The 17,853-nt window shown below is 47.2% G+C and overlaps 1 protein-coding gene across 5 annotated transcripts in view; it reads left to right on the forward strand.

Annotated features, from left to right (window-relative positions):
* Nucleotides 1-17,853, forward strand: part of HKDC1 (hexokinase domain containing 1) — a 52,650-nt gene that overhangs the window by 19,202 nt on the left and 15,595 nt on the right. For 4 of the 5 annotated variants that reach the window (XM_029200943.1, XM_029200945.1, XM_029200944.1 and 1 more), the window contains 8 exons: nt 4,231-4,379; nt 4,482-4,601; nt 8,243-8,338; nt 9,453-9,555; nt 11,769-11,952; nt 14,633-14,788; nt 16,114-16,347; nt 17,416-17,720. In XM_029200943.1, coding sequence (XP_029056776.1) covers nt 4,231-4,379; nt 4,482-4,601; nt 8,243-8,338; nt 9,453-9,555; nt 11,769-11,952; nt 14,633-14,788; nt 16,114-16,347; nt 17,416-17,720 — 1,347 coding nt within the window. The remainder of the gene's footprint in view (nt 1-4,230; nt 4,380-4,481; nt 4,602-8,242; nt 8,339-9,452; nt 9,556-11,768; nt 11,953-14,632; nt 14,789-16,113; nt 16,348-17,415; nt 17,721-17,853) is intronic. The other variant, XM_029200946.1, reaches the window with a different exon arrangement.

Genomic DNA, 17,853 nt, shown 5'->3' on the forward strand with positions numbered 1-17,853 from the left:
TTTTGGTGCTTTGGTTCCTCTTGTAGACGTGTGTCCCCAGAAGCAAGGGAAGGTGGCCTTTGATGGTGTGAGGCTACTGGCCAGGTGTGCCTTCCCGACCCTGGCTGCTTCAGGAAGGTTTGGAAGTGAAACTGACCAAGTTTTAGAAATTGCGTCCTCCTCAGGCCAGGAGACACCAGCTCCTTTCTTCACTGTCTCCTTAGAGCCTCTCATCACACAATAAATCTCACCAGTGATCCTGCTGCAGTGAGGTCCCTGGGCCCAGAGTCCCTGTGGAGCCAGGTGACCTTGTTAAGTCCCAGAACCACTGTACTCCTGTCCTCATTAGTAAAAGGGATGTGGCCAGTTTGTCCCACCAACTTGTAGGGTCGTTAGGATCAGATGAGGTCATGTGGAAGGAATGCTCTCAACTATTCAAAATGTCCCAAGTCCTACAGAGCTCCTGGGAGCTGGTGGTATGATTTCATAATTACATCCTAATCTCTTGGGGTCTCCATTTCAGAAATGTATTCAATTTCCAGAGAAATCGTTTTGAGTTTGCTTACTCTCTAGTTTCCCCTCTTTCATCTGAACCTCCCTGAGAGGGGGTAACCTGATTGAGCCTTAGTTACCTCGCAGCCTGTCAGTCAGGGAGCAGCAGTTGACTGTTCTTACGAGTGCCTTAAAAGCATGGTTATTGTTTGTGCCTTCTCTTCTACCAGTCACAAGGGAAGGGGGACAGGAAGTGCCCATCTTGCGATTTGAAGGTGACAGTGGTTCTTCAGGCCCCACCCCAGCTGCCTCTCTTCTTGGCCTCTGTCTCCAGGCAGCCTCCTAGGCCTCCTGGAGGGTGAGCCTTGCAAGTGGAGCCCAGGAGCCCCAGTGTTGTCAGCTGATGGGCCCAGGGGTCTGCATTAGGACAGGGGTCCCGCACTTGCCTGAGCATAAGACTCACCTGGGACGATTCCTAAACATATGGCTTCTCGGGCCTCTCCCCCTGGAGATGGTGAATCTCCAGGAATATACACGTTCAGTCCTCCTGCGCCTTTGGGAGATGCTGCACTAGGGAGTGGGGAAGGAGCACAAGCCCTGGCAATGGCTTAGGAGAAGGAAACCCCTGGTGTCCACGGCTGCCTGGAGCCACTGAAAGATCACTGGAGGATCATCTACAGCTGGTGGATTCTCAAGGAAACCTCACCTTCTTGAAAGATCATTTCTTTTTTTTTTTAATTAGTATTCTTTTTATTTTTTAAAATTGCGACATAATTGACATATAACATTAGTTTCAGGTGTACAACATACTGATCAGTATTTGTATATATTACGAAAAGATCGCAACAGAAAGTCGAGTTACATCCATCAGCACACACGGTTACAAATTTATTTTTCCTGTGATGAGAACTTTTAAGATCTCTCTTAGCAACTTCCCAATATGCAATACAGTATTATTAACTATGGTCACCAAGCTGTACATTACAGCCCCATGATGAGAGGTCATAATGATCTTAATAATCACCGTAAAGATCCTGATGGCCCCCCTGCTGCTGTTGCCCTCTTCTAGGCAGGTCCTCCTTGCCCTGGGGTCCAATGAGTCCTTTCTCTGTGTCAGAGTTACAGAAGGGATCACACCATGTGGTTTTTATTAAAATCCTCCAATCTGGGCTTCCCTGGTGGCACAGGGGTTGAGAATCTGCCTGCTAATGCAGGGGACACGGGTTTGAGCTCTGGTCTGGGAGGATCCCACATGCCGCGGAGCTACTAGGCCCGTGAGCCACAACTACTGAGCCTGTGCATCTGGAACCTGTGCTCCGCAACAAGAGAGGCCGCGATAGTGAGGGGCCCGCACACCGCGATGAAGAGTGGCCCCCGCTCGCCGCAACTAGAGAAAGCCCTCGCACAGAAACGAAGACCCAACACAGCAAGAATAAAATAAATAAATTAATAAACTCCTACCCCCAACATCTTCAAAAATAATAATAATTATTATTATTATTATTATTTTTAATCCTCCAATCTATCCTGGTTGGTGTCAGAGGCGTTTTCCCAAAATCTCAATCAGGTCTTGGTTAAAATCTTTCTTAAAATCTTTCTGTGGCTCCCCCTCACCTGGATAAATCCCAGATTTCTTGGAGGTGGGGTGGCTTTTCCAAATCCTTCCTAATTTAACCCGAGACTGCCCGCCAGTCTCATTTCTGTCACACGTCCCTCCTGCTCAGAAGCGCAGACCTTTCCCACCCCAGGCAATCTCATTCCTTTGCTCCTGGCCTCCTCTCCCTGGACCCCTGCTCTCCTCTGTCTGTCTGGCTGACTCGCTCTCTTTCTTCATCACTCAGCTCTGTATCACTTCCTCTGGGGTGGTGACTCCTGCTCTGATTTAGTAGACACTGCTCCCTGTGCTTCCCACAATCAGAGCACGTGCCCTACTGTGTGTAAATGGTTTATTTACTTGCCTGTATTTCTGATGGGCTTCCCAGGGGGCCCACAGTCTTTCGTCTTTGCATCCCTAGCACCTGGCATGTCACTTGTCACAAAGTCAGTGCTCAGTAAATGTTCATACGTACATGGATCATGTGATCTACCCTCTTTCCTGTGCAACACCTGTGATAGCACCTGTGAAAGCATCTCTTGCTTGGTACGTGATGAGTGCTAATAAAGTTGCACAGGATTAGGTCCTTGGAGTCCCTCCCTGAATAAATGGCTCCATCAGGTTCCTTTCAGGGCTGATCTAGGGAGATAAAGAGTCTTGCTTTCTAGAAATCTCCACAAAAGCAAAATATCCAGCTGGCTGGGTCTATAAATGAGGACTCTAAACCTTGTTCCACGGACCTGCAGCAGCAGCTTGTTTAGAAATGTAAAATCTCAGGCCTCACCTCCACTGAATCATAGTCTGCATGTTAACAAAATTCTTGGGCGATATACATGCACATTAAAGTTTGAAGAGCGGTGCTGCACGCCATTGGGAGGGCTTGCCGCTAGTTCCTTGCTTGCTAGGAACAGAGAAACCCAGTCAAGGCAGGTCAGGAAAGGAGGCTTGTAGTACAAGCACACATAAACCCAAAAGGGAGACACACAGGACCTTGTGGGAATCTGAGGGCAGGAACCGTGGTGCACTCAGGCTTCAAGGGAACTGGAACTTAGGAATTTTCCTCCATGGTTTCAGCCTACATACATGTGGCCGCCTTGGCTACCCAGCTGACCTCTGATGTTTGGGATGCTTCCACTTCAGTTTTTACCACCTACTAGCAATTTCCTTCTATGTTTTATTTCACATTTCACGAGGAGTGAATCTGAATGGCCAGCTGGTTCCTTAGATTCATGCAGCTGTGTTTAGGGTCACATGGTACCAAAGAAAGGCCACTTGGGTGACCAGATTTGTGGTCACGGAGTTTCACTCACACGTGCCTTGGCCATATGTCATGAAGCATGCCTGGTACATGCAGCCACTTTTCCAGCACAGATAATTCTGTACAAAGACTTGTTGGTTCAAGGGCTTGCACACATGAGTTCCCGTATCTGTGGCTGATGCTGAAGATACTGGCGGGGTCCTAGGCAGGACCTCTGGCTGGAATCTGAGTTGAAGTCATCAGGGTGGGCTGCCTCACCCCAACACATGTGTCATTTCCACCTTTTTATTAATAGCATCTGTCTTATACTGGACTCAGTCAGGTTACATTTTCTCCTTTTGGAGTGGCTCTGGCCCAAAATATTAAGCATTCTTGGCTCCTTAAGGACCAGCATTTGGTTCTTGTCTCCTTTCCCTCCTGGAGTGTCTCCTCTCTGCCCATAAGACTGAGGCTCATATGGGGCTACTTTCTCTTCTCTGCACTCCCCCTGCCTTTTCTGCCGTATGCCTGTTTTCCGGAGTGTCAGCTCTCTCCTCCCTGTTGCTGGGGTTGTGGCGGGCTAGAATATGCTCCACCGTCAAGGCCCATTTCTAACACCACCTGCGTGAAGGATGTTCACATTTGCCCTCTCCAGATGAACACGTTTATTCCCTACTGGATGGCCCAGTGGGCAGGGCTGAGGCTTCAGAGGCAGGCAGACTTGGGTCACACCCCAACTTTGCCCCTTGGAGGGCACAAGTCAACGGCCACACTTCTGGAGTCTTGGCGCGTGGGCATAATGATACCTGGCTCGTGGGGTGGTTGTGAGACTTCATGACATTTATTACAGTTCCAGCTTCAAACACAGAGCTTGCTATTTAGCAGACCCTCAATAAATGATAACTTTTTTGGCTTTGTTTTTTAATAGAAAACGGGGAGTTTCTTTCCCTGGATCTTGGAGGATCTAAGTTTCGAGTCTTGAAGGTGCAAGTCTCCGAAGAGGGGAAACGAAATGTCCAGATGGAGAGTCAGTTCTACCCAACACCCAATGAAATTATCCGAGGGAATGGCACAGAGGTAGCAGGGCAGGGGCTCTGTGAAGGTGGGGGAAGGCCTTGGCATCAAGTTCCTGGGTGACCGTGCCTTAGCCCCGTGTCCTGTGCTTTCTCTTCTCTGCAGCTGTTTGAATACGTAGCTGACTGTCTGGCAGATTTCATGAAAACCAAAGAGCTGATGCAGAAGAAATTACCTCTTGGCCTAACCTTTTCTTTTCCCTGCAAACAGACTAAATTAGAAGAGGTAAGGCTGGTGCAAGGGAGGGGGAGCTGGATAGGATTTGGGTTTGGGGCTGGAGAATGGCACGTGCAGGGGTCAGGCTGGGAACAGGAGAGATCAGCAGGAATTTTCTTGTTTGTTTTTTCTTTTTTTTTAAACAGTGAGGTGGAATTGTGAGGCAGGGAATATGTTAACGTGGCCGCCTTGATTTTACACTTCCTAGGGGCACAGCACAGGGAACAAGATGGTTTTCACCACCAAGCTCAGTGGTTCTCAGACCTTGGTTGCGTCGGAATCCCTGGAGGGTTTGTTAAACACAGATTGCTGGGCCCCATGCAGGAGTTTCTTAATCAGTGGGGCCTTAGATTTGTATTTCTAATAGGTTACCGGGTGATACGAATGCTGCTGGTCTGGCGACCACTCTCAGAAGCATTGACACAGCTAACTAGAATAAGAGGGGGAAGACTTGGGGAGTCTCCCTCTATAGTGAGCGCTTAGGAGGAGGATCGAGGTGGGGTCACTGGAGTGACAGCGTTACTGGACAGACCCAGCACCTGGGAGGTATAGTCTCAGCTGTGCCACTAGCCAGCTGGAGTCTCCGGTAATCCATCTCTGTGTGCCTCAGATTTTCAATTTGTAAACAGGGAGAAGGCAAAGCTGATCTTATGTGAATCTGTGACAATAAACAAGGGGCCATATAAAAGGACAGTGAGCTTTCTGGGGCCAGGGGGTTATTGTCACAAGTCAGGTCTCCACAGGCTACTCCTGCCTGGGGTGGTGGTCTGTGAGCTCCTGCTGCACAGACTGGTCATGACACCCAGCTCATAGTCAGTTCATGGACCACCTTGACTTGGGATGTGTTCGATATTGTTGGCTTGAGCCGCTTATTGATAGTGGGATAGTGGAAAGGGAATGGGTTTTCACGTTCCACAGACCTGGCTTTGAATCCTGGCTCAGAACAAGTTGCGTCCCCTGGGCAAGTTACTTAACTTCTTGGGTTCCTTGTTTTCTTATCTGTAAAACAAGGATAATATCTACTTGCTGGGCTGAGGTGAAGCGTAGACGAAGCATCTGTAATGCGCTGAGCACTGTGCCTGGTGGATCAATGGTAGCTGCAAGGTTTTGACCATTGTCCCTATACAACTTGTCTCTTCATTCTTTTGTACCTTGTCCTCCAATTCCACAGATGTTTCTGGAGGGCAGGCACTATTTTATATTGTTCTTCCTCTCCATCCCCAGGGTCTCTAGCACAATGTCTTATATTTAATAGCTATTTGATAACATCTGACAATTGAAAGGTGCAACCAATCATTTATTAGATTCCGCTGAATGGGAATTTGCCATCATCTGTCTATATGGGAGATGGGCTGAGGTTTACTTTTTAATTATTTTCTTGAGAAAGAATTAGAAAAAAATAGTGTGAAGAAGGTTTCAGGGAATGTTAGAAGAGGAAGGGGGAGCTTCGCTTGTGTTTGCAGACTGGAAGAGCAGAGTTCCCCCAAATCAGTAGGGGAAGTGGGAGGAGTCAGGAATCAGGCCTCAATGCACCAAACAATTAAACACCTCTTATTTGAGCTTAGGAACAGAGACTTCAAGAAGAAGGAAGACGATGATGGTGATGGTGATGGTGATAGACTGTATCTCAGATTTTGACACTGTCTTGCACTTCTGATGAACTCTTTATGTGTATAACCTCATTTAAATCCCAAAGCACTCATATGAGGGAGATATAATTATTTCCACTTTATATTTGAGAAAGTGCAGTTCAGAGAGGTTAAGAGACTTACCCAAGGCCACACAGCCAAGAATGGCTCAGCCCATGCTCACAGACTCCCTGACCACACTGACTTTCCAAAAAGACACAGGTGTAGAATGTTGTTTAAAATGCCAGCAGGTGCCTGAAAGCATTTTGACCCATTTTGTGTTGTATCCCAATGAGGGTTTTCAGACGACATTTAAACGAGGCAAGGGTGGCTTGATTATATCGAGGAAGGGAAAAACTTTTTCTCTTCAAAGTCTAGTTGAATTACCTGCATTTTATAAAATTTCCTCCCAAGCTGCCTTTCAGTGAAGTCTAAAGTAGAAAAGCTTCAGCCACAAGGAAATGCGTTAGTAATAATAACCAAGAGTGGGCATAGCTGTTACCGTGATTCTGCTGCACATGTAGATTTGTGACATGAAAGTAAGGGCTTTGGAGAAGGTGGAGTCTCATCAGCCATGTAAGTGCGGAAGGAGGTGGGAAGGGGAAGACTTCTTATGAGGAGGTATGGTTAAGGGGGATTCTTTGTAAAACTAAAAAATGATTAAAGATCAGGGCATTGGAATTAAAGCAGAATGTTAGTTTGTTGTTGCTGTTGTTTTGTTTGTTTAAGTGAGGGAATGGAAAAGTCTTAGCCAAAGAGAAATTTCTTTGTGTGTGTGTGTGTGTGTTTCTGATGATAAAATGGTAATACTTTTTCAAGGTAGGAAAAAGAAGAGAGAGGAAAGAGGGTAGGAATTGAAAAGTTTAAAGAAGATAATAGAAATCTCCTCTAATCCCAACCTTCAGAGATACGCCCTACTAGAATTGTTGGGTTTTCCTTCCAGTCATATCTATATTAAATACTGGTGTTATACTGTATGTGTAATTTAAAAATATGTAGTTGTATGTATAGCTTTTTTTTCACTTAACAATATATCACATGCATTTATTCCCCACTCCCCCATATATACTCCCCCCAACAGGTCCCACATTGTCCCTAGCATTCTTTTTGGGGGGACACCACCCTACAATCTCTCACTCCTCTGTCTGGTGGGGCAGGGATGTTACCATAGCCCATGAGGGCAGAATTTAGAGCTACCACTAGGTAGCGCTGTGGTGCAGGGAGAAACCTGGTCACTGGTTGGGTGCATCAGAGACCTATGTTCCAGTTGGGCTCTGTCCTTCACTCACTGTGACACCTGGAACAGCTTCCTTCCTCTCTAAAGCTTGGCTGCTTTATCCATAAACTGAGGGGGTGGGGATGGTCAGGGAGTCAGTAAGTTTGGGCTCAGCTCCTCTTGACTATGTGACCTTGGGCAAGTCTCTTAATCTCCAAATTCTCTTCCAGTCTGAAAAATTCTGTGATTATTTGCTATGTTAGACATGAAACTCTTGAGAAACACCACTTGTAAGCAGATAATTGATAATGCAAATTGAGAACTATTTTTCTAAGTTGAAATGAAGTCCCTGAGGGAGTCTTAAAGGTAACACGTCAGTTCTGCTTTGTGGACCTGGCAAACCAGGCATTCTGCACACATCATGCGTCTACCGTATGCCGGTACTTCTATCAGAGCAGTCCTGTGACAGAGGCAGGGAAGTGATGTTTCCATTTTACAGATGAGTAAACTGAGGCTCAGAGAGGTTAAATGACTTGGACAATGTCTTATGAATCTAAGTGTTCTGACTCTGCTGCCATTGTTCTTTCTGCCCCTATGTATTATGTTTTAAACTGCTCAGATGAGAGTAATAAACATGTCAAAATTATTAGAAAAGGCCTCTGGAGAAATGTTGAAAGGATTGGTGTGATTCAGCTTAAAGAAGAGAAGGCCACAAGGGGGATACACTTTAAGCATGAAATTTCTGCAGCTCATTTTCAGAACTGAGTGCCTTCCTTATTTTGTCTGGATCTGAAATCTTCCCCCAGGGTGTCCTGCTTTCATGGACAAAGAAGTTTAAGGCGCGGGGAGTTCAGGGCACAGACGTAGTGAGCTCTCTGACCAATGCTATGAGAAAACACAAGGTAAGGAATCCACCTCCGCGTGGGGAGGTCTCCCAGTTCTAGCCCCTTTCTCTTGCGGGGGTGAGGGGAGTATGTGGGGGAGGGTTATCTCCTACATGCCTGCCCTCGTAGGAGAATCAGACACGGATTTGATCTTAGGGAAGGTCTCACTGTAGCACAGATGCTGCCGATTTGGATAAACCCACCTGTGAGCCTTGGCATGTGGAGAGTGTTCCGATCACTGTTGAAGGGTGACCCGCACTTCCCTGGGGCCTCCCCAGCTGCCACAGCCCCTCGGGGGTCTTGGTTAGACCTGAAGCTGTGTGTGATGCTCCAACCGCCACCTTTCCTCTCTGAGGCTTAAAAGGTCACTTTCTTTCCTGTCTGGCTCTTGATCCCACTTTCTTCCACTCTCTACTCATTGAGTATTTCTGTTTGTTGAATACATTTTATGATAATTTAAAGAACTATAAAAATATAAAAGCAAGACATGCTCCTTGCAGAGCTGAGAAGCACACAAATAAACCCAAATGACTTGCTGCCCTGACAGCATGAGGAATATATTGATGTATACCCTTCCAGTCTTTTTTCTCTTTAAAGTTGCTCTCATGTTCTTTCGTACCCTTTGTTTTTCTCTTATTGTTTTCATTTCACTTTAAAATGCTCCCCCAAACCTTGTGGAACCATGGTGTAATAACCCGCGCCGACTTGGTAGAACGGGGAACCCATGGTGGTGCCCACGGAGAGGACTTGGCTGAGGCTGGTTAAAATGTCCCCATGGGCAAGGACTTCAGTGTTTTCTCCTGGAAACACTATTGCTCCTAGGATAAACATGCTTTTCTCAGGGTCCCTCAAACATGGGCTGGAGTCCTGGTGATCGGTCCCTCGTATTTTCATTGCTCAGAGGCTTTCACCCGCAGAGCAGGAGCATGAGTTCCACTGTTCAGCTCCCAGCTGCTCTTTCTCTCCCCCGAACCTTGACAAAGGCCTTATTCCTTACAGGCAGACCCAGAAGGCAGGATCTAGAGATTGTCTCAACCAGGCACCTTCACTGCTTTTGCTTCCTCTGTGGGGAAACATAAACGGATAACAGCTCCCTCCCACCCACTGATGCCCTCTGGGACTTGTGTTCCAGCAGGACTTAGATGTGGACATCCTGGCTTTGGTCAATGACACCGTGGGGACCATGATGACGTGCGCCTATGATGATCCCTCCTGTGAAGTTGGTGTCATCATTGGTAACTCAATTTGACTTCCTTTGTGGAGGAGGGTGAAAGGGGTTGGTTTGGGGCTTTGTTTCGGGGAACTCTGAGTAAATGCTGTGGGAAGGTTATTGGCACTTTCTACTTAGAAGAAGCAACATAGGGAGATGGAAAATTAATATACGCATTCATTCGACAAGTGTTTACTGAGTGCCCATTGTGTGCCGGGCCTCGTGCTCTGCATCAGGTTCTCAGTGGTGAGAGTCCCAAAGGTTCCTGTGCTCATGAAGCTTTCAGCGCGGTGGTGGGTGAGAGACCGAAAAGGCCTAAACAAGTAACATAATTTCAGGTGGTGGTTAGTATGATAAGGAATATAAAGCAGGGTGATGTGACTGAGAGTGACTGTCGTGCGGTGGTCAGGCCGGGCCTTGCTGAGAGGTGACGTTCGAGCAGGGACCTCAGTGATGAGGAAGAGGGAGCGAAGCAGAGCTGGTGGAGGAAGAGAGTCCCTGTGGCCTCTGAGGTGGGAATGAGTCCGAGGCGCTCGAGAAACCCTAAAAGGCTGAATCAAAGCGAGTGAGGCTGAGGGTAGAAGGCATTTCACGTGAGAGAGTGGACAGGACTGGGCAGGTGGCCTAGGACACGGAGCACAGTCACTGGAAGGTCTTTGGCTTTTACCCCAGGGGAGACAGGGCACGGGAGGACTTTGGGTGGCGGATGGATAAGTGGGGTGTGCATTTTTATTTATTTTTTAATTATAAATTTATTTATTTTTTGGCTGCGTTGGGCCTTCGTTGCTGCGTGTGGGCCTGGACCAGGGAGGCCGCAGCGCAGCGGGGGTGTCTGGTGGGTGGTCCCAACACCTGAGCTGGGAGGGGCTCTCCTGGAGGGGTCCATGAGAAGGCTGTGCAGGGGACAGTAAGGCCAAATGGACCGGGTTTATAGGCTGTTCTCAAACATCCCTGCAGCTTCCCTTTTCCTTTACCACTATTGGGGGAAGTTTTCTGAATTGCTTTTTCTTAATTTCCAACTCACTCTCCTCAGCCTGACTTTCCCAAAGGGCAGGATCTCTACAGCGGAGGGGCTTGATCTGACTTCCTGTTTCTGGAGCCCCACACCTCTGAGTGGGCCTGGCGCTTGTCTGTCATGGCATCTGCTACCGCCCACTGTGTGCGTCTTAGCGACTGTGTCTGGTAACCTGCCAATTGGGTGCCATGCCTAAACAGTGTCTGTGCCTCTCTGAGAAAAGCTTTTTCCAAATATTCTATTACACTCTGATTCTCTACATCTCTTATTTCTCATGTTGGCTTTAAAATTCTGACACCAGAGAATCAGCCAGGGGAAGATACTTTAAAAAAAAAAATTTTTTTTAAGACAGCTTTATTGGGGAATTCCCTGGCAGCCAGTGGTTAAGACTCCATGTGCCCACTGCTGGGGACCTGGGTTCGATCCCTGGTCGGGGAACTAAGATCCCGTAAGCCACGCGATGTGGCCCAAAACAAAAACAAAAACAGCTTTACTGAGGCATAAAATCCTCTCATTTAGTTGTGTAATTCAGGGATTTTTAGTGAATTTATAGAGTTTTGGAACCATCCCCACAATCCAATTAGCACATCTCCATTATCCCAATAGGTCCCAAACCTACTGGCTGCAGGTTGTGCCCATCTGCAGCCACTCACCACTACTCAAGTGGCTGAGGTATTTCCTTGCAGTGAGTTTGTGTGTGTTTGAATAATGGCATGTTGCTTTCTTATGTGATAGCTAATCGCTGTCAAAGATAAGGATGTAGCTTATGCTAGGAACAATTTGTGGCAGGCTATGAGTAAGGAATAATTTTAGTATCAAATAGAGAAGAAGCTAAGTAGCATAGGGAAAGGATTAAAAATATGACTGTGGGTTGGTGATTTTTTTTTTTAATATATTTACGAAGTTTGGTTAACTCATCCTCCTCTTAGTAAATATACTGTCAGCTTTCATACATATTCATCAGGGACTTCTTCACAATTGACTCCATTGATAACAGCAAACCATTAACACCCTGACAAGTGTAGGCTTGGCATGTCAGCTTTATTCCTCATGAACTCCCCAGCTGGCCAAAAGCTGCTTCCCTCAGCGAGAACCAGCCCCCGGCGTGGATCAAAAGCACTTTGTGATGCGTTCAGAGGACTCTTGGGCAGTTGAGAGTCCCCTCTGTCTTTGTCCAGCTGGGAGCCCTCATGTCTCTGTTTCCTCCCTGATCCCTCGTCCAGGCACCGGCACCAACGCGTGCTACATGGAGGACATGAGCAACATCGAGCTGGTGGAAGGCGACGAAGGGAGGATGTGCATCAACACCGAGTGGGGGGCCTTCGGGGACGACGGGGCCCTGGAGGACATCCGCACCGAGTTCGACCAGGAGCTGGACCTCGGCTCTCTGAACCCCGGGAAGCAGCTGTGAGTACCCTGCGCTGTAATCTGGGCATCGGCACCAGTAAATGTCCACTTACTCAGGTATGCTGTACCTGGGAGGCTTCTTAGCTGTGACTCGTTATCCATCACAGGGAGTTTATGAATCAAGCCTTGTATTTCAGTTTCACTGGACAGATGAGGAAAGTGAAAGCCAAGGAAATTGAGTGATTTGAATTCAGTCCAGAGGTAGGGGAGATACAGCTGTGAACTGAACTAGGTGTCCTGCCTTCTTGGCGCATTTGGATGAGTGGCCACAGAGCAAACCAGTGCAGCCTGAGGAAGCACACGCTCCTCATTTGTGTTCCCCTTCCGCCCCGCCCCCTCCTTCTCCGAGGCCTAATCATGCAGCACCTGGTGTGAGTCCCTCTCAGTCTCAGGTCTTGCCGAGCCTTTCTCTGCTCTCATCCCACACTCACCTGTGGTATAAGTGTTCAGGGTCTGCCTCAGCTCTGCCTGTATGCTGAGTTCCCTGAAGGCGGCTACACCTGTGATTTTCCTTTCCTTTCTACACATAGGGTCTTACACATTATTGCAGTTCATTAAGTGTTTGTTAAAAAAAAAGTGTTGAATGAAAAAACGCTTAAAATTTTAAAAATAATTTCAGACTTACAAAAAAGTAGTGAAAATAGTATAAAATTCCCCTTCACTCAAATTCCCTAATAGTAACATTCTCTCTCTGTATATATGTATATACACAGACACATAAAATACACATATACATAAAATACACATATGTCTATATAAAATTATTTTTCTGAACATTTGAGACTAAAATCGCAAACATAATATCCCTTCACCCCTAAATACTTCAGAGTGTATTATCTGAAAAGAATTACATTCTCTTATATAATTAAAGTATAATTGTCAAAATTAGGAAATTAACACTTAATCAGTTCTAATCTCTCATTTACAGATCTTATTCAAAACTCACCTGTTGCCCCACTAATGTCCTTTATAAAAAAAAAAATTGTCCTGGTCCAGGTCCAGGATCACACATTACATGTTGCTGCCGTGTCTCTTTAGCCTCCTTTAATCTTCTGTAATATCTGTTTGGTTTTCATGATCTTCAAGCATGCAAGCCATTTATTTCACAGAATGTCCCTCAACTTGGATTTGTCTGACGTTTCCTCATGATTAGATTTAGGGGATGTATTTTTGGCAGGACTATCACACAAGTGGTGTGTGTCCTCCCCTGGGCATCGGATCTGGAAGCACATGTTGTTTGTTCCGTTACTGGGGATGCTAACTCAGATCACTTGGTTAAGGGGATATGAAAGAGGTTTCTGCACCACATTTCCTCTATAATGAATAAGTATCTGGTGAAGAGATACTTTGAGACTATGTAAATATCCTGTTTCTCATTAAACTTTCACTCTCTAGTTTTAGCATCTGTTGATGAATTTCTAGATCCATCATTCCCTGTAGGTTATTAGCTGTTATTCTACTATAAGTAAGAGCTTTCCTATCTCCTCCATTTATCTACTTATACTAATATGGATTCTTTTTTAATTTACTGGGTTATAATTCCTTCCTATTATATTTCTTTGGATATTCAAATTCTTTTCAGATTTAGCCAGTGGAAGCTCCTTCAAGCTAGTCCCTGTGTCCTTTTGACATGATTCCGTCACTCTTTAAGTACTTCCTTATTTTCTGGCACAGTAAGATGCTCTAGGCTCGCCATGCGCTTTCCCAGCCCCAGCCCTGAAATCAACCATTTTCCCAAGAAGCCCTGGTGAATAAATATTTTAAGTACCTCCTAGAAACCACTCAACACTAGAAGTGCATACCTGGGGAGCAAATTTCTGCTTTGGATGCACCTGGTCCCCAGCACACACCCATTTCACTAGTGACAAAGAGCAGCCACAGCCCAAGGAAGTGGTGCCATTTTGGGGACTTTATCATCCTCCTCCTATCCATTTCACTTAAAATAAATTCCACTCCCCCAAACCCAACCTGGATTTCTTTTGATTGTCTTGTTTCTGCAATGTTCTAAGACTTTATATGAAATGGATAAAGTTGATTAGGAAACAGGTTGTCCTTGATTTTGTATCTTATGTTTGCAGAATAAAAATTATATTTAATAGTTTCCTTGGGAAACAGTAAGTAATTGCTTGGTGTATGCAGACTGAGAGTCCAGGTGTAGGTAGCCTGGTGAGATATTTCATCCATATTATTGTAGAACCTCTCTGGAGCTATCCAAGCCCATCTCACAGACACAGCATGTTTCTCTCTTGGGCAGAAACATGTGTAGGAGTTGGAAACATTTGAAATTTGGATTTGTCATGCTGTGGTTGGTGATCCTGGGAAAGTACCTGAAGTCTCTGAAGTTGAGATTCCTTATGCCTAATATGAGAATGGCACCCCCATGACCAAGGGTGATTTGAGATAAAGATTTTCGGAATCAAGCACTTTGTGATCAGGAAAGAATCTTTGGTTTCCTCTAGTTTAGTCCTCGCCTTTTACAGGTGAGAAGAATGTAGCTCAGAGAGGATGAGTGGGCTCCCAAGGGTACCCCAAGCTGGCACAGGGACTGAGGCCTCTTGACCTGTAAAGAGGCCCTTCCACTACTCATGCTCCAAACCATGGGCTGTGGCTCATGGGCTTTGGGAAAGGATGCTGCATAACCAAAGGCATTGCTGCCACTGATCTGTTCACCAAATTGTAGGTTTGAGAAGATGATCAGCGGCCTGTACTTAGGTGAACTCGTCAGGCTCATCTTGCTGAAGATGGCCAAGGCAGGCCTCCTGTTTGGCGGCGAGAAATCCTCCGCTCTCCACATTAAGGGCAAGATTGAAACACGGCACGTGGCTGCCATGGAGAAGTAAGCTGCTGGCAGGGTCCCTTCCACCTTGACTCTGTGGAGGGTTAGGGTGGGCAACCAAGGAGTGGTGTGCTCGTGGTGGTGGTGCACAGAAGGAACCAGATCTTCCTTCTTCACAGGACGATTTCATACCTGGACACAGCTTCAGGTGGATTAGCAATGCCTGCCATGCCTCACATGTGGCTTCTTGTTGGTTTCAGCAGCCAGGGATTCTGCTGTCGGAGGTCTGCACCCTCCTCATGTTTTGTTACCTTTTTCCTCACTGAAGTGGTGATGTAACTTTTTTTTTTTTTTTTGCGGTGTGCTGGCCTCTCACTGTTGTGGCCTCTCCCGTTGCGGAGCACAGGCTCCAGACGCGCAGGCCCAGCAGCCATGGCTCACGGGCCCAGCTGCTCCGCGGCATGTGGGATCTTCCCGGACCGGGGCACGAACCCGTGTCCCCTGAATCGGCAGGCGGACTCTTAACCACTGCGCCACCAGGGAAGCCTGGTGACATAACTCTTTTAGGGTCACAGACCCCTTTGAGAATCTGATTTAAGTTCTGGACCCTTTACCCCCAAAATGCACATTTGCACACCGTTTTGCTTATAATATCAGGGCATCCTTGGACCCGTTAAAACCCAAGCATGGAATCCAAGTTAAGAATTCCTGCTATAGCAATAACCTTCTCTACCTGGTGCTGTCAGGGACTGGCTTTGGCTTTGGCTTTGGTGATTAGGGGGCTCACACAAAGGTGTGCAGTGGGGAGCTGACTGGTGGTGGTGGCTGGCCCCAGTCGACCCAGGATCCTGTTCCTCAGGCTTAGAAACCCTGGCATTACCCTGAGCTTTGCAATCAGCTTGGATTCTGAGTTCAACAGGGTGACATCTGACTTCCAGAGTCTGTGTTTATGCAGAGCTTGGCAGAGACTGAGTTTCTGTCAAAGGCAGTATAGCACAGGATGCTTTAAAGGGTGGGCTCTGTAATCGAACTGCCTGAGTTCAAATCCTGCCCCTTGCACTTACCAGCTTTGTGCCTGTGGACAGGTTACCTACCCTGTCTGTGCCTCAGATCCCTCTTCTGTGCAATAGGATAATGACAGTACTCCCCCCAGGATTGTTGTGAAGGCTGAGTTCACACATGTCAAGGCCTTAGACAAGCACCTGGCACATAGTGTGCAACAAATAGTGGCTGCCGTGATCATTGGTGAAATTGTCATTATTATCACATGACTATGTGCCAGCCTGTTTATTTTCACAGTCCTGAGAGGTGGGAATGCTGGCTCTCTGAGGGGGACTCGCACGGGATGGAGAAGTGTGGTCCTCTCATTCCTATCCCCTGGCTAGGTATAAAGAAGGCCTGGCTAATACAAGAGAGATCCTGACAGATCTGGGCCTGGAGCCTTCAGAGGCCGACTGCATCGCGGTCCAGCACGTCTGTACCATCGTTTCCTTCCGCTCAGCCAACCTCTGTGCAGCAGCCCTGGCAGCCATCCTAACACGCCTGCGGGAGAACAAGAAGCTGGTGCGGCTCCGGACCACGGTGGGCATGGATGGCACACTCTACAAGATCCACCCCCAGTGAGTGCTGGCCACCGGCCCACACCCCCTGCAAATGAGTCCAGTCTGTCTGCTTGGAACCGAGTCCAGTTTTGTCTCTAAACTACGCTGCTTCTCTGGGTTGCTGGACCCAACTGCCTTCTGTGGTTCTGAGATTACAGGGGAAGGGGTGAATTCAGAGATTACATTCATCTAGCTGGCTGGGTTGCTTTAGGGGATCATTCTTAAAGGAATATTCTGCTAAAACCAATTGCCCAACTAGCAAAGCCGTGTATTTATCCATCTGTCTATCCATCTATTCATCTATCTATCCATTATTATTATTATTAAATACTTGCTATGTGGTAAGATTGGAAAGTAAGATACACCCAGTTATAAATGGGGAAAAATCAGGATGGCAGGGGTTGCCAAGTCCACATGAAAGATACCAGTAGGAAGACAGTATCGTTTGAGTCTACTTGGGGGGAAAAGAATAACAGCAGTAAAAGACGCTATTCAACTATTCATTCTTTCATCGCTTTTATCCTTTTGCCTTTATTCCTCAAAGTTTCATTAAGCACCTGCTACTTGTCAGGCTCTGTTGTAAGCACGGTAACAGAGCAGTGAAGAAAACCCAGTCCCTACCCTTATGGAGCCTAAGTTCTGTTGGGTTAGCAGACAGTAAACAAACAGGGAAATGAGAATTTCTCAGAAGGAGGGATCACAAAAGTCCCTCTGACTAACAGAGGTGTTATTGGAAGTCAGGTGGGTCCACCTGGGAAGAGCTAGGGAAAGAACCCTTCCCCTTTGGGCAGAGACGATGTTCAGCCAATACATTATGTGTGGACATGCCCTACTGCTTATAATATTAGTGATAAAATAACCACTTCTTTGAGCCTTCCAAGTGTCTCTTCCACTGTCCCAGCTGCCCTGGTCCCTACCCCTAGTCACCTCCATCTTCCCCCTCCATCCAGCAACTGAAGGGGTGAGCCTTGGCCCAGCAGGGCTCCCCGGGAGCCCGTTCCTCTGCTACACCTGTGTCTGTTCCTATTGGCTGCTCCCGGGCCTTTATGATTTTTGCATATTTTGCCATCCCCCCTCCACCTCCAGATACCCAAAACGCCTGCACAAGGTGGTGAGGAAACTGGTCCCGAACTGTGACGTCCGCTTCCTCCTGTCGGAGAGTGGCAGCACCAAGGGGGCCGCCATGGTGACCGCAGTGGCCTCCCGCGTGCAGGCCCAGCGGAAGCAGATTGACAAGGTGCTGGCTTTGTTCCAGCTGACCCGAGAGCAACTTGTGGGCATTCGGGACAAGATGCGGGTTGAGTTCGAGTACGGGCTGAAGAGGGACACTCACCCGCTGGCCACGGTCAAGATGCTGCCCACCTACGTCTGCGGGATGCCAGATGGCACAGGTGGGCCGTGCACAGCTCCCTTCTCTGATGGGCCACCCAGAGCTCGTATCAAAACTCCTTAAATCCAGTTAGGTCTTTTGTTTCAAGAGCCTTGGGTTCATGTCTGTAATGGAGGGAGGAGGGTTGGGGTAGA

The sequence above is a fragment of the Monodon monoceros genome, unplaced genomic scaffold (genome assembly GCF_005190385.1).
Source record: "Monodon monoceros isolate NGI ecotype Baffin Bay Population unplaced genomic scaffold, NGI_Narwhal_1 Super_Scaffold_4, whole genome shotgun sequence".
Taxonomy (NCBI): Eukaryota; Metazoa; Chordata; class Mammalia; order Artiodactyla; family Monodontidae; genus Monodon; species Monodon monoceros.